Source organism: Mustela erminea, chromosome 19 (assembly GCF_009829155.1).
Source record: "Mustela erminea isolate mMusErm1 chromosome 19, mMusErm1.Pri, whole genome shotgun sequence".
Classification (NCBI taxonomy): domain Eukaryota; kingdom Metazoa; phylum Chordata; class Mammalia; order Carnivora; family Mustelidae; genus Mustela; species Mustela erminea.
The window spans coordinates 59,204,562-59,220,438 of NC_045632.1; the positions used below are offsets into that span (position 1 = coordinate 59,204,562).

General features: G+C 54.4%; 1 protein-coding gene across 6 annotated transcripts in view; it reads left to right on the forward strand.

Moving 5' to 3' along the window:
* The window catches only part of BANP (BTG3 associated nuclear protein), a 118,707-nt gene that overhangs the window by 57,220 nt on the left and 45,610 nt on the right, over positions 1–15,877 (forward strand). For 4 of the 6 annotated variants that reach the window (XM_032324952.1, XM_032324950.1, XM_032324953.1 and 1 more), the window contains 4 exons: positions 4,495–4,662; positions 9,102–9,232; positions 10,656–10,727; positions 12,050–12,088. In XM_032324952.1, the coding sequence (XP_032180843.1) occupies positions 4,495–4,662; positions 9,102–9,232; positions 10,656–10,727; positions 12,050–12,088 (410 nt within the window). The remainder of the gene's footprint in view (positions 1–4,494; positions 4,663–9,101; positions 9,233–10,655; positions 10,728–12,049; positions 12,089–15,877) is intronic. The other 2 variants (XM_032324951.1, XM_032324954.1) reach the window with 1 other exon arrangement.

A 15,877-nucleotide genomic window follows, 5' to 3' on the forward strand; every position in this document is an offset into this window, starting at 1 on the left:
GCGGGGTAGCACTGGGGGCCTGCGCCGCCCGCACAGAGTGGCCTCCGCAGATGTTGTCTCTCCTGCTCTGTCCCGGTCTTACTGGGGAAAACAGGAGCATTTTCGAGGCGTACGGTAGGCTGTTTCCACGAACTGCCTTTGTCGTGCGGGAGCGAGGGTCTTCCGAGAGGTAGAGGCAGGGCGGAAGCTGCTCCCCGAAGAGCACACGTGCTTCCCAGCGTGTGCGCATCTCGGGGCTCCTGGGAGCTGCCGGGCTCCCCCAGGTTCGGGCAACCCGACCTTACAGAGTGTGCCCGAAGCATCAGTAGCGCATTCCGGTGACTTCCCCAGCGGGGGCCAGCATCTGAGTAACGGCCTCAAGAACGCCAGGGCCGGTGCGCTCCCATCGAGCCGAGCACAGAGCCTTTGCTCTCGGGCTCGCGCTGGTGGGGCCGGCACCTCTGCGCAGGGTGAGCTGCCATGAGCACGCCCCCCGGGGGGCTGCTGGAAAGACAAGGAAAGTGCGTGTGGCTCGGACGGCCCTGTCTCAGAAGGCATCTGGGAAGCCTGCAGACGTGGAGGAGAGATCCCCAGGAGGCCACCAAGCACTTGACCGGGACTCGGGTCCTGCTCTCACAGGGGACTGCGGTCGGCCCGTTCTGCCCCGGCAGCCGCCCCGACCGGAGGTCGTGTTCCGTGAGGGCACCCAGAGGCTGGGCGGCTCGTGCCTGTGTGTGTCCTGGTGCTGCTGTGGGTACTGGGGTGCAGGAACGTCTTGGGCGCCCGCCACCGGGCGCAGCCCCCTGTGGTGCTAACTGCGGCAGCGTTTGGCTCTCCGTCAGCCCCAGAGGCTGGAAGTCTGACCTCACGGTGTCTGAAGGGCTGGGGCGAGTCCTGGCGCCCTCCAGCTTCTGCTGGTGCTGGGGTTTTGTGCCCACACGGCTTTCATCCCCCTGGTGCTGATACTCGCCCGTCTCCTCCCTGTGGGGATGTCTCTCCTCTCTCCTTAGAAGGAACCCGTCGTGGTGCATTGAGAGCCTCGTGTGCTCCTCGTCTGACCCCATCTTAATTAACCCCGTCTGCAGAGACCCGGCTTCTGAGGGAGGTCACGTTCTGAGGTCCTGGGAAGGACATGCATTTTGGGGGACACTTCCTGGGGCCTGGGTTCTTTGGAACTTGGTAATCAGCCATAGTGCGTCACACAGTTGCCCCAGGGGTGCCCGGCAGGTGGGTTTGGGGACCCTGAGGGGCCACCGTGAGCCTGGGGCTGGGAGGCAGGTGTGGTCAGCACGCGTGAGAGACTGTTGGGGCCCTTGCTGGGGCGCCTGGATGCAAGACCGTGGGGGGGCTCGGGCCCCCCCCATTGTGCTTCTTTGCTGTCGGGGAGCTTCTCACTGTTCGGGGAGCTTCTCACTGCTCGGGGAGCGGGGGCTGCCTCGGCTCTGAGCCCAGGATGGCAGACACACACAGTACGTGGAGACACACTGGCTGCTCCCCTCACTCGGGCTAAAGATTTCTCTTGTTTTTCTGGGTCAGTCCTTATCGAGGCTCCTTTTGGGACATAAATTTCTGGCACTCCGTTTTCTGCTTTTCTTTGTCCTTGAACTCGAGATTCAACGAGCAGTGATAATGTTTCTCATTCCTCTTTCTGATAAGCCCCGTGCCACCCACCACGGATGGGAGATGGCCAGCTCTGTTCCTTTTTCCCTCGGCCCTTGTGGGGCTCCGTGTTACACAGCTGGGCGTCTGGTCTTACAGTTCACAGCCCCAGAGTGAGGATGGGTGCTCCGGGAAGTGGGAAGGCAGTGAACGCTGATGGAGCTTTGATCTTTGGGGGGGTAGCCGGAGAGCTTGCCCGGGAAGCCGCGGAGCAGGCTGGGGAGGTGGTGTTTTGGGGGCAGCTGAGCGTTCTCCTCCAAGACGGTGAGGTGACAAGCGGCTCGCCTTGAGGATGACCCAGACCCCGCAGCTTCCTGGGGACCCCGTGTGCTGGGGCACAGCCCTGGGAGCAGCCTTCTGGTTGCCATGTCTCCTGCCCGGGCGCCGTGGTGGCGGCCTCGTGGACGGAGGTCGGGAGAACCGGCGCACTGGGCGGGCGGTGCCGTGCGGGGCAGAGGGGGCCGGAGCTGGGGTTTCTGTGGCCACTGCTGCTCTGCTTGGGTGGGTGCCTGGAGGCCTGGATTTCAGGATCGTGTCTCACTCCTGACTGATACTTGGACAGGAACTGAAGCTGGGGGCCTGGCATTCTTAGCTCATGAGGTTTTCTTGGAAGCATCAGATAACGCAAGAGAGAAGATGCTTCAACAGTGTGAAAAGGCAGTTAAAGTGAGTTTTCTGTCCCTCATTGCCGAGGTTTCTCCTCCAGCGCTTGTGAAGTGGGGCTGCTCGGTGCCGGCAGAGACGTGGCCGAGAACGCAGCTGTCTCGGTGGCGCGCAGGGTCTCAGGCCCCCGGCCGCCGCCCTGACAAGCTCAGGAGGGCCGAGCTGAAGCCCGGGTGGCGTGCACCGTGGGGGACGCCTTCCTCCCGCTGGGCTGTCCCCGCGGGCGCGTGCAGTGGGGGTGGCAGGTGGCGCTGCTGATGGAAGCAGTGGGTAGCGTGAGGCCGAGGGAGGACTGAGACGGACGGTTTGTGACGCACGAGCGCGTGGAAGCCAGGTCTTGAACGGCTGGTTGGTTTTTACAGAGTTGAATTTAAATAGTAACGTTCTTGCTTGTTGCTCGTATGCCTGTGTGTGTTGTAGGCAGTCGTTTCTGTTCCTAATGCGTTTTTCAAAATTTCACAGCATGTCATTAACCCCTAGAGGCCTCGGGAAGGTTTCTCCCTGAGTGTGGGGGTCTGAGGGCAGGAAGACGGGCTAGAATGTTCCTCCTCATTGTGGCGCATGCCTGGGGGCCCTTCTGAGGCTGTGAATGCGTTTTCTTCTCTCGTCTTGGAGAGCACCACTGCCCGGGACCTGGGCTTCTGTCACCAGTGCTGGCAACTCGCCCGGACTTTCTCAGTCCGCCCCTGCACTCAAGGCCACATGGGGCACGTGGCGGCCACTTGGTAGATATTGATTACTGGTCTGTGGCTCTTTGAGAGGCGACCCGAACACCAGAAAGCAAAGAAGGGGCCACTCCGTGTGTGTATTTCCTCTTGCGCACGAGGGTCACAAGAGCTGCCGGAGCGACTGGGTCACTTTTCTTTCCATCAGTGTTTCTCATCCGGGTCCCTGTCGATGTAGGTCACGGGACTTTGGGTTGTTGTGTTTAGATCTGGTCTTAGCACATGCTTGTAAAGCCAAGAAGTGTCTTTCCAAGACAGAAGAAACTCAGTACTCCATAGGATACGGGAAAACCAGCTCTCCTGGTGGTTCTCCGGGCGGTGGGCTCGCGGGAGGAGGTTTTAGGGGGTGGGCGTCAGTTAAGCTCTCAGTGGACGGCGTAAACACGGCCCTCCCAGCAGTCAAATCGGTGTTGTTCAGCCCCATTTTTTTTTTTAGTCTTCAGCTTTTGGATTCTGTCCGTTTATTTTCCTGTTAACCAGTGAAGTTTCACGAGCCGGCTTGAGAGGAGGTCCCTGTGTAGACGAGGTGTCTTCCCGTTCCCATGCTCGTGACTGTGACTTGGCCCAGAGAAGGGGTGAAGTGTCCAGGGAGGGTCTCTGTCTGCCACCCGTTCCTCGGTGGTCTCCCTCATGCCCGCTTTCCTTGTGGATGATGGCGGGGGTCTCTGGTGCCGGGTGTGTGTGCCGAGAGGGCTCTGTCGTGGAAGTGAACACATGTGGGCGCCAGTAAGATGCTCCATGGTGAGGAGTGGGCCCTCCGGGGTCGTGGGCAGCAGAGTGAGGAGATGCCCTCCACCAGGGTGTGCAGGGCCCTCGGGCATGAAGAGTAACGTGCCCTTTGAGTTTTCCTCCGGACCGAGTCCTAGAGGCCGTCAGACCCGGGCAGTGACAGAAGAGTGTCTTTGGATGAATTGTGACCACAGTTAGTCTGCTGGCGCGGGAGCGTGTGCCGCGTGCCCAGGGTCTGGACTCTTGGCACACCGAACAGTAAATACGTCAGTTCTTGGAGACGCTCGAGAGCCAGCTGGCGGTGCGGGTGGGAGGGACTCGGGGTCCCTCGGGCTGGTTAGGGGCCGGGTCACTGAGGTCGTGTCTGAGCAGAGACTTGCGGGAGTGGGGGAGAGCTGCAGGCGCGGAGGCCCAGGAGAGGGCGAGCTGGTTCTTGGGAGTGGGGCTCCGATGGGGTCGCGGGCCCCAGTTCTGTTCTCGGCGTTGAGGGGGTAATGTCCCCGCGTTACTCTGTCCGCGGGAGCGGACAGAGTCGAGCGTGGGTGTCTCGGAGGCTCCGGGTGCCCAGCACCCCGCTCGTCGCTGCGTGGACCAGTCGGCTGCCTGTAGCGTAAGTGAGCGGAACGCGTCGAGAGCCCCGCGGGGGTGTCTGCGGGGGTGGTGCTCGGGCCGCGCCGCTCCTGCGCCGGATGCTCGGGGGCCCGCCCCTCCTGGTGCCGCAGTCCGGCTGTGTTTACAGGTCACCTGTTCTACAAGTTCGGAATCACGGAATCCGACTGGTACCGGATCAAGCAGAGCATCGACTCCAAGTGTCGGACGGCCTGGCGGCGGAAGCAGCGAGGCCAGAGCCTGGCCGTCAAGAGCTTCTCCCGGAGAACGCCGTCCTCGTCTTCGTACAGCGCCTCAGGTATGCTCTGTCCGGTCCCGGGGGCCCGGGGGGCGGGGTCGTGGTGTCCACGTGGAGCCCCGTGACCAGAGGCCCCATCTGTGTGCGCTCTGCGGGCGGGTTCCTGTGGGCCACTGCCGGGGGGCCCTCCTGGAAGTGTTCTGGATGGAGGCCTGGAGAGCAGGGCCTGGCCGTCGTCCTCATCCTGCTTGCATTCGAAGCGGCAGGAGGAGCTCAGTCAGGATGGTGGCAGCTGCGGCGGTGAGCCGCTGTGTCACGTCCTGCAACCGAGGTCCCGAGCAGAGCCTTGGGGTCCGTATGGGGACAGCCGGTGAGGGGGAGGGGGTGCCCGCGGGACTGCGGTGTTCGTTACTACTGTTCTCAGTGTAGCGCCTCAGTTCCACTTGTGCACAAGAAAACGGGCCTTCCAGACTCTTCTTTCAGTGTCGGCGGAGGACTGGCTTTCCCCTAGGAACATCTCCCTGGGAACCGGTGTGGTTTCAGTATTGCTTTTCACCCAGCCCGTCTCCGAGCAGCTTAACGGGAACATTGAAAACCAAGTCTCCCCAGAAGCTCCCTTGGCGACGGCTCGTAGAACCTGAGGCCGTGGCTGGGGCCGGGTCCCAGGTCCCGGGGCAGCATGGTCAGGGCCGGCTGGAACCTGTTCCGAAGCACGGTGGGGACGCCGGACATTCTTGCAGGGTTTTGTCCTTCTGAGGCGACCTCAGGAAGCGGCTTTTCTCCTGTCGTTCTGGGAGTCACTTGCCAGCAGTTCCCGAAGATGGGAGGTGGCCACACACGTTGTGCCCCAAAGCCCTGCCTTTGTGAGCGGCCGCCCTGAAGAACCTCCTAGTGGGGAGTCCAGACCTTTCTGTTGGCGCTGAGCTGGTCTGTCCTGGGGACTCGGAGGCAGCCACTGGGGGACGCGCGGAAGCCGTCTCTCCTTGAGGAAGCCGACTGCCTCTACGGGTCTGGAGAGTTCAGGGAGGTGGGCTTTGTCCTCCTCACCCTGGGGTCCGGATGGTGGAACACAGAGCCGGACGCGCAGTTGGCCGTCCGTGCGTGTCCCGAATGCCAGGGGAGGAATGGCAGGACGGCGCTTTCTCTGTGGACGCGGTGTGCGCCCGTCTCTGGAGGTGCTGGCGAGGCAGAGTGGCCCCGGGAATCAGGTTCCGTTCCCTTTCTGGTTCAGTCCGCCCAACCCTGCAAGTCCGTGTTTCCAGCAAGTAGCAGTGATGCCTGCAGGCCAGCCCACACCGGGGTGTGCGAGTGTCGCGTCCCATCGGTGGTGGGGTTGTGGGGCCGGCCAGCCCTCACCCTGCTTCTCACCCCGATTGGAGACCCAGTGGCTTTACCTCACACGCAGGTTTGAGTTCTGTTGTGCGGTCGGCGATTTTATGACATTTTGTGTATTTGGAATCTTTCCTTCTCTTCCGGTCACTAGTGTTTCTTTTAACTGACGGTAGTTCGTTGATCAGTTGAGTTACTTTGCTTGTTTATTTACACGTATTTCGGTATTTCTTCTAAGGGGCTTTGGGTTTGAGTAACTCTCCGGTGCTATTGGTCTCTCGGGGGTGGTGAGCAGCCGTCCTGTGAGCGCATGTCCAGTGCCTGCTCCCTGGGGCAGACTCGACACGTGGGGATGTGAGTCGGGGGTCCTAGGACGTGTTGTTTGGAATAGACCATGTCCACTGATGAACAACAGGACACGGCAGTGCTTCTCGTGGCCCGCCCGTGTCCTCAGGAAGGAATCACGCCTGTGCCCGGGTGTCCTTGTCCCACAGAAGAGCCTGGCCGCCTCCGCCAAGGCCTCCGTGCCCGGTGTCTGTGTAGCTCTCCAGTCACAACAAGGGCTGCTTCCTGTGTGGTCCGCTCATGGCTGTAGGCTTCCTGCTGAGCGCTGGAATTGAGTTTGCAAGAGGAACACAAAACATGTATTTATCTTTTGTCAAACTTGAGAAAAAAAATACATGGCTTTTTTTTGTTTGTTTTAAACGATGTATTTATTTATTTGAGGGAGCGAGCATGTGGGAGCTGGGGTGAGGGGGACAGGGAGACGGAGAGAGTAACGCAAGCAGACCCCGTGCTGAGTGCAGAGCCTGGTGCGGGGCTGGACCCCTTGACCCTGACATGGGGGCCCTGAGATCATGACCTAAGCCAAAGACAGAGTTGGCCGCTTAGCCAGCTGTGCCCCCCAGACACCCCTGAAACGTCCATGGCTTCGTAAATCTCTGTTGGTGTCATTGTTTCTGATTTTGCGCTGCACACCTGACTAAAATCACATAAAGAAGCAGCTGGTGGGCCGGGGGCTCCGGGGCCTGTCCTTGCCTTGTTTGCTCCCTCCCAGCCTCCTCAGGCAAGTCTGAGACGGCGACAGAAATAATCCAGGAAAATTCCCGGATTCCTGGCTCACTTTGGAATTGCTAGTGACTCCCGCTGCGTCTGCCTTGCTTACTCCTGAGTTATCAGCAGCCAAAAAATAGAACTTCCAAATACGTGTTACAAAGGAAATTCTGAGCCCAGGCTCCTCTGTTTAAAGCTGATTTCGTGCTGTCCTGTGAGCACAGACTAAAATTACTAGTGTCCATGGATGTTTACAAAATCAGTTTATTAAAACATTGGTAGTGCGCTCTCCTGTCTGGCCGCAGCGTGTGGCCTGTTGCACGTGCTCGAGGGAAAGATGGCTGCGTTTCACTGTTGGCGGTGCCGCGCTGTGCCCGCCCTGCAGGCCTCATCAGGGAGTTTAAGTCCTCACGGGTGTCTGTGCAGGGCCCAGTAGTTTAGGCTTGCAGAGAATTAGCCCATCTGTGTGTGCAGCTGCCTTTCTTCTGGATGTGGAGAAGAGCCAGGCTGGCAGGGAGGTGGGGGAGGCCCTCCGAGTGGCCTTCCTGGTGCGCGCTCTGACGGCGGGCGCTGCGGTCTGAAACCTTCGCAGGGTCAGTGCTGTCGGCTCGATCACAAACAAGGATCCAGCACAGCTTCTTGGCTGGACTTTGATGTCAGCACAGATTGTGAGACGTGGACTAAAACTGTTCTTTATGTAGAATGACTGTGGGGAGCTCTTGATTCGCTGGTAGACTCAGTAATTTGAATCTTAGGCTTGGAAACCATTGACCTCATACCCGCATGGCCTGTCTTCTGCAGTGGCTTTACAGCCTCGGGGACTCATTCTTCCTTTATTGGAGCCAATAGAGAATTGGCAAGATCAGTGATTTTTTAAAAAAATATTTTATTTATTTATTTGACAGAGACAGAGGTCACAGGTAGGCAGAGAGGCAGGCAGAGAGAGAGAGAGGAGGAAGCAGGCTCCCGCTGAGCAGAGAGCCCAACGCGGGGCTCGATCCCAGGACCCTGAGATCATGACCTGAGCTGAAGGCAGAGGCTTTAACCCACTTTAACCCACTGAGCTACCCGGGCGCCCCTAGATCAGTGAATTTTGATTAACACTAGAGCAGAATGATTTGGGAATCTGTTCAGTTATGTAATTCTTATTAACTAGCAGAATGAACTTTCAATGTTTTGGTCAGATACCCTCTTTAAGAGGTTAGAAAATGTGTATTCTTCCTTGCGTATTTTTAACTTGACGTTTTAAAATGTTGACAGCTAGAAGTTTTCATTATACTTTGAAATCATTGAAAAGGATGTCATTTCTGACATAATGCAAGGGTTAACATTTCGCATGCAGACGTATTCAGTGGATTATATGTTTCATGTCCCCGTAATGCCCACCATTAAGCTGTTAAAGAACGAAAGGCTTTCGTTGGGTAAGCAGACGTTTTACATCTTTTTTCTCCTTCCATTCACTTCACACTGAGTCTCGCCCTGCCGTGATGCGTGTTTACGTTTTTACTATCCGTCTGCCATAATTCTCTGCAGAAAATTGTACACACAACATCAGAATGTTTTTCGGAGGCTCTAATGTTCTAAGTGTTTAAGAAAGTTGTTAAGATAAGGTTGCAGCTGAAATGAACACACAACACATCGACACAATGTATTATTTTGGATTAAACAAAGGGAGTGAGGTTTTACTGGAAATGTGTCTTGAAAGAAGTGGTTGGGGATCCCCCCCCCCCCCCGTGAGTTTAATCGTCCGTGAACAAGTATTATTTACTGCTGGCGTAAAGCAGACTATTACCGACTTTATTCCTTTTCATTTTTGCTGATGAATCCGGAGCCACTTCATTTAACAAACAGATGAGAATCATCTGTCCGAGCAGTCCGTCCTTCAGCCCCCTTGTGTCCACAGGTCGGAAACCTCCATTCCCCGGCGCTTAGAACTGCGGTCTCTAGACGATGCCGTGGGCCCTCCCTTGGGACCTGTCGACCGGACTCGGGAGGAGCAGTTCCCTTTCTTCTCTGTGGGGATGTGGGGCTGGGGAGGGAAGGAAGCCCAGAGGCTTGCACGGGGCTGGGGCGCCCGTCTCAGGATGGTGCCTGAGGCCTTCTGTCCTTCTCCGCAGAGACCGTGATGAGCACCCCGCCCCCCACCGGTGAGCTGCCGCAGCCGCCGCCGCAGGCCCTGCACTACGCCCTGGCCGGCGCCCAGCAGGTCCAGATCCACCAGATCGGAGAGGACGGACAGGTCCAAGTAGTATGTGCCCTTCTCATTAGTCTGCCTCCGGAAGGGATGCGGGGAGGGGGCTGGGGCTGGGGCAGGGGCACGGCCGGTGGGGAGGGCCATGCCCCATGGCCCCTTCGTCTCCTTTGCATGTGCTACCCCGGAGGCCGCCGTCTGCTCCGGGGTCTGGGTCTTCAGCTGTCCCTATTTTGGCCTGTCCTGCTGTGCACTGCAGGTGCCCTGTTGATAGTTTCTCAGTTCAGAAACAGGCACCCTTCCACTGAGGGAAGAAAAAGTCCTCTCCTTCTGGCGTCCGGAGAGAAAGGGAGGGACCTTTAGTTCTGCGTAGCCCTTCCTCTGGGTGGTGTGACGCGCGCTAAGCTCGTGGAGGCTGTGAGCACCGCATTCTGCTTTGCATGGCCCGGCCCGGGTAAAAAGTCCTCCTGATCACGGGGCCCTGTGGCCGAGGAGAGTAGGGGGTGTCGCGAGGGAGCTGCCCCTGTTCATCGTGCCCCTGGGCTCCTGCGGACGTCCTCGTCCCACCGAGCTGCGTTCTCCTGCAAGTCGCAGGGGCCCCGGTCTGACCTTGCACCTGGCGTGCTGCCTTGGAAAGGTGGGCTTCCGGAAAGCTGCTAACCACTGCTTTTCGAGGGGTTTTCTTCACCTTCCAGAGGAGGATGCTGAGTCCTCTGTGTGACTGACTGTCGCCAAGGCCATTACTCCCGTCTTAGCGGCAGAGTCTTTGAGGGGTTCTGGGGCGGATCACTTCGATCCCGTTTGCAGGGTTGGAGTAGAACCAGCGCAGCAGCACGTTCGCAGCGGCGCGGAGTCCTGCTGGCATTTATGCCGGGCGGGGTCCTGCCGGCCCCCACAGCCCTAAGGGCGTATTAGCGGGGTTCTTGGTGTTGACTGACCTATTTAAGTAGTTTTGTTTCTTGATTTAAGCACCTTGCCTGACCCACGTTCAGGGTAGACACCCAGTGCGGCCCCTCCCACCGACCCCCTACAGCACTGTGGCCTTCTTACCCCAGACCGCGAGGACCACCTGCTGCTTCCGGGAGCTTTCTGGTCCCTCCAGGTTGACAGGATGGCGGGAAAAAAAGTTCTCCTCATTTTCTGGGAACTTTCTGTTTCCCGTCTTCTCCTAATGCTATTTCCATTGTTAAATTTGCCTGTTTGGTACCATTTGAAGATGGAACAGATTGTTCCTGGGCCCCATTGCTTCTTTAAGAACATTGCGGTGCTGTGTGTGTGTTACAGACCAGAACTTTGGTGGTTTCGGGAGGCTGTTTGATAATGCGCTCCCCCCTCGGCCGCATGTTCTCTTACGCTGTTCAGGGTTTAGTGGTCTGGAATTGCCAGCAGCCAATCCGGAGCAAGAGCTTCAGAAAGCGTTGCTCGTTTCCTGTGGCTCTGGGTTTCTTCTGATGCTTCTTGGTGTCTTCTCTTGCTGCGGATCCCACAGGGCCATCTCCACATCGCGCAGGTGCCGCAGGGTGAGCAGGTGCAGATCACGCAGGACAGCGAGGTAAGTCGAGGCCCCCGGCGCTGCCCTGGGCCTGCTCTGTGGTCGTGGTCCAGCAGGGGGGACGGCTGGGAGTCCCCAGCTGACACAGCCTCCCGCAGTGACCACCTGACTCCCGTTTCCTCAGGAGGTCGCTGTGGTCGGGGACGGGGCTGCGGGGAGAGGGACCTTGGACATGTTGTTAGGACGGAGGTGCCTGGCAGCAGGCCACGTCCAGAGGGAAGTGGCCCAGAGGTGCTCGGGGCACGGGTGGGGGGGTAAGGACCTGCTGCTGAGTGAGCGCTGGCCAGGTCCTGTGAGGGGGTACCCCGGCAGGAGGGCAGCCAGCTCGTGGAGTGGCATAGCGCTGGCCGGGAAAGGAGAGCCGACGGTGCGGCTGGAGGCGGTCGCAGGCACCGGGTTCCCTTGAGGGCGGGGGGGGGCTCCCTTGTAGGGGCGCAGAGAGGTTCGAGGCCCAGGTAGTGGCCCCCGACGCCTGCCAGGGTAGGGGATCCTTCACTACACCTGGAACTGACGGTGGCCTCCTGGAGGGGAGTCGTTATGCATTTGTGTTCATACTGTTTCTGCCCAAAAAGTCATTGGAACATTTCTTGGATTTCATGAATTCGCCCCTTTTTTCACATCTCATAAGCGCGTCCCTCCTGTCCATGTAACCCAGCGTTTGTGGCCGTGAGGAGTCGAGTGCACTGAATCAGAAGCAGTCGTTGATGCCGTCAGTAATTACTTTGTCCTAAGTTACAGCCACGGTTGGTCCCCACACGCAAAACACTTGTTCGTTGAACAAGTACTTTGTCAAAGCGAAGCTACCTGTACAGACAGTTTTAGCAGAGCCTCTTAGTGCTGTAGCAGTCATTTGTTCCTAAACAAATGAAAATGCATTTCCACCTGGTCAGACCCCAGTGGGCCTGTGATCTGGTCAGTTATGTTGTGTCCTGTCTGCTCCCTGGTTGGGGCCCTGCCCCTGGGTGCCTCAGGTGTCCCCGTCAGGGCCCTGGGTGACGAGTACACGAGACAGCGCTGTGCAACAACTTCTTGTTCTCCTCGGTCTAAAGTTGTTTCAAAATTGAATTTGGGGGAAAACATGACAGTTCCATTTGGGGTCAGTACTGGGGGGGTGGTACAATGGTTTCTATAAGAAAAAATAGTCTGTAAACTCGGGTTTGTTTTGTTTGGGGTGTTTCATTGTTACGGGGTTGACTTTTTGTAGAACTCGTACACATAGTTTTGCTGTTTATTCACAGATGGCACGGTTGCCCCTGCCTCTGTCTCATTGTGTCTGGAAGTTTTTCTGGTCCTTGATCTCTGCCTTTTCACCCATTCTGCAGGGCAATCTCCAGATCCACCACGTGGGCCAGGATGGGCAGGTAAGTGCTCATGTGCGCTCCCTTAATGCCAGCTTGCCGTGGGTGTCGCCAGATCTGGCATTGCTACGGGGCGGGGTGGGCAGCCGGATGCTGGTGCGGCATCAGCCTCGGGGACAGGCCAGTGCTAGCCCTGCAGCCACGGACGTCTTGGAACACGTGGACACGTGCACAGGTGGGGCTCTGGGCTACATGTGTGGCTTTGTGGGGTGTGATGTAGTTTTTTGTTTTGTAGAGGAACATCGGTCCCTGTAGCGTTGTCGTCTGTGAGCTTACACATGTGCTGTCGGCGGCCGTGTTCGTGCACTAGTTATATACTAGAGTGCGGTGGGGTTTTCGTGGAGGTTACTGCAAAATGCCAGTCACCACCCTTTAAAAAAAATGTTTGACAAAAAGCATAACGGGATAGTCGTTGAACACTCGGGATATGACCGTGTTTACGAGGTGGAGTGCTCCGGCGGGGAGGTTCTAGCTTGCTAACATCCAGTGAGATTGTCGGTGACTTGGAGCATTGATATTTCCATGCCCTTTTGGAGAGTTTCTGTTACAGAGATGTTTGTGGTATTTGAAAAACGATGAAAGAGAGTCTGGAGAATCTTCCTGATCCCACGAGACCCGGAGCCACGAGAGCTCATTTGCTGTCACAACAATAATACTTCTTGTTCTCGAGACCAGCTGGGCTGCCTGCTTCGAAACGGCTGTGTGCGGCCCTGTTGTGTTGGTGGGGGCCTGGTATTTGCCATGCGTGGGGCCTGGAGCATGGGTGTCCCTGGACTCAGAAACGAGAGCACAATGGCACCCCGTGTGTTGTATTTGGAACCTCCGAAAGCCTTGGGAGAAGCACCGCGGACCCTAAGTCACTTGTTTAGATTGGAGTTTCTCTGTTTCCAGTTTCATCTTGAACATACACATGAGGTGGTTTTTTTTTTTTTTATTGTTATTAATATACAGTGTATTGGTTTGCCCCAGGGGTACGGGTCTGTGAATTGTCAGGCTTATACATTTCACAGCACTCACCATAGGCCATACCCTCCCCAGGGTCCATAACCCCACCACCCTCTCCCTCCCCACTCCCTCCAGCAACCCCCAGTTTGCTTCGTGAGATTGAGAGTCTCATGGTTTGTCTCCCTCCCGATCCCGTCATTAATTTTTTATGTCCCTTCCCCCCATGACCCCCCACTTTGCCTCTCAACTTCCTCTTATCAGAGAGACCATATGATCCTTGTTTTTCTCTGATTGACTTATTTCACTCAGCATAATATCCTCTAGTTCCATCCACGTCATCGCAAACAGCAAGATTTCATTTCTTTTGATGGCTGCATAGTATTCCATTGTGTATATGTACCACATCTTCTTGATCCATTCATCTGTTGATGGACATCTAGGTTCTTTCCATAGTTTGGCTATTGTGGATGTTGCTGCTATAAACATTCGGGTGCACGTGCCCCTTTGGATCACTACGTTTGTATCTTTAGGGTAATGACCCAATAGTGCCATTGCTGGGTCACAGGGTAGCTCTATTTTCCACTTTTTGAGGAATCTCCAAGCTGTTTTCCAGAGTGGCTGCACCAGCTTGCATTCCCACCAACAGTGTAGGAAGCTCCCCTTTCTCTACATCCTCGCCAGCATCTGTCATTTCCTGACTGGTTGATTTTAGCCATTCTGACTGGTGTGAGGTGATATCTCATTGTGGTTTTGATCTGTATTTCCCTGATGCCGAGTGATATGGAGCACTTTTTCATGTGTCCGTTGGCCATCTGGATGTCTTCTTTGCAGAAACGTCTGTTCATGTCCTCTGCCCATTTCTTGATTGGACTATTTGTTCTTTGGGTGTTGAATTTGATAAGTTCTTTATAGATTCTGGATACTAGCCCTTTATCTGATACGTCATTTGCAAATATCTTCTCCCATTCTGTCAGTTGTCTTTTGGTTTTGTTAACTGTTTCCTTTGCTGTGCAAAAGCTTTTGATCTTGATGAAGTCCCAATAGTTCTTTTTGCCCTTGCTTCCCTTGCCTTTGGCCATGTTCCTAGGAAGAAGTTGCTGCGGCTGAGGTCGAAGAGGTTGCTGCCTGTGTTCTCCTCAAGGATTTTGATGGATTCCTGCCTCACGTTGAGGTCTTTCAGCCATTTTGAGTCTGTTTTTGTGTGTGGTGTAAGGAAATGGTTCAATTTCATTCTTCTGCATGTGGCTGTCCAATTTTCCCAACACCATTTGTCGAAGAGACTCTTTTTTTCCATTGGACATTTTTTCTTGCTTTGTTGAAGATTAGTTGACCATAGAGTTGAGGGTCTATTTCTGGGCTCTCTATTCTGTCTCATTGATCTATGTGTCTGTTTTTGTGCCAGTACCATGCTGTCTTGATGATGACAGCTTTGCAATAGACCTTGAAGTTTGGAATTGTGATGCCACCAACTTTGGCTTTCTTTTTCAACATTCCTCTGGCTATTCGGGGCTTTTCTGGTTCCATGTAAATTTTAGGATTATTTGTTCCATTTCTTTGAAAAAAGTTGATGGTATATTGATAGGGATTGCATTAAAGGTGTAGATTGCTTTAGGTAGCTTAGACATTTTCACAGTATTTGTTTTTCCAATCCAGGAGCATGGAACATTTTTCCATTTCTTTTTGTCTTCCTCAATTTCTTTCACGAGTACTTTCATGAGTATAGATTTCTTAGTACAGATTCTTGGCCTCTTTGGTTAGGTTTATTACTAGGTATCTTACGGTTTTTGGTGCAGTTGTAAATGGGATTGACTCCTTAATTTCTCTTTCTCCTGTCTTCTTGTTGGTGTATAGAAATGCAACTGATTTGTTTATTCATTTTATATCCTGACACTTTACTCAATTCCTGTATGAGTTCTAGCAGTTCTGGAGTAGAGTCATTTGGGCTTTCCACATAAAGTATCATATTATCTGCAAAGAGTGAGAGTTTGATGACTTCTTTTCTGATTCGGATGCCTTTAATTTCTTTTTATTGTCTGATTGCTGAGGCTAGGACTTCTAGTACTAAGTTGAATAGCAGTGGTGATAGTAGAAATAATGGAAATCCCTGCCATGTTCCTGACCTTAGGGGGAAAGCTCTCAGTTTTTCCCCATTGAGAATGATTTTCACTGTGGGTTTTTCATAGATGGCTTTGGTGATATTGAGGTATGTACCCTTTATCCCTACAATTGAAAGAGTTTTGATCAAGAAAGGATGCTATACTTTGTCAAATGCTTCTTCAGCGTCTGTTGAGAGTATCATATGGTTCTTATTCTTTCTTTTTTTAATGTATTGTATCACATTGATTTGTGGATGTTGAATCAACATTGCAGCCCAGGAATAAATCGCTACTGGGTCGTGGTGAATAATACTTTTAGTGGACTGTGGATCCTATTAGCTAGTATTTTGGTGAGAATTTTCGCATCTGTGTTCATTAAGGATATTGGTCTGGAATTCTCTTTTTTGATGGGGTCTTTGGGATCAAGGTAATGTTGGCCTCATAAAATGAATTTAGATGTTTTCCTTCCATTTCTATTTTTTGGAACAGTTTCAGGAGAATAGGTACTAATTCTTCTTTAAATGTTTGGTAGAATTCCCCTGGGAAGCTGTCTGGCCCTGGGCTTTTGTTTGTTGGGAGATTTTTGATGACTGCTTCAATCTCCTTACCGGTTATGGGTCTGTTCAGGTTTTTTATTTCTTCCTGGTTCAGTTTTGGTAGTTGATACTCTAGGAATGCCTCCATTTCTTCCAGATTGTCAAATTTGCTGGTGTATAGTTGCTCATAATATGTTCTTATAATTGTTTGTATT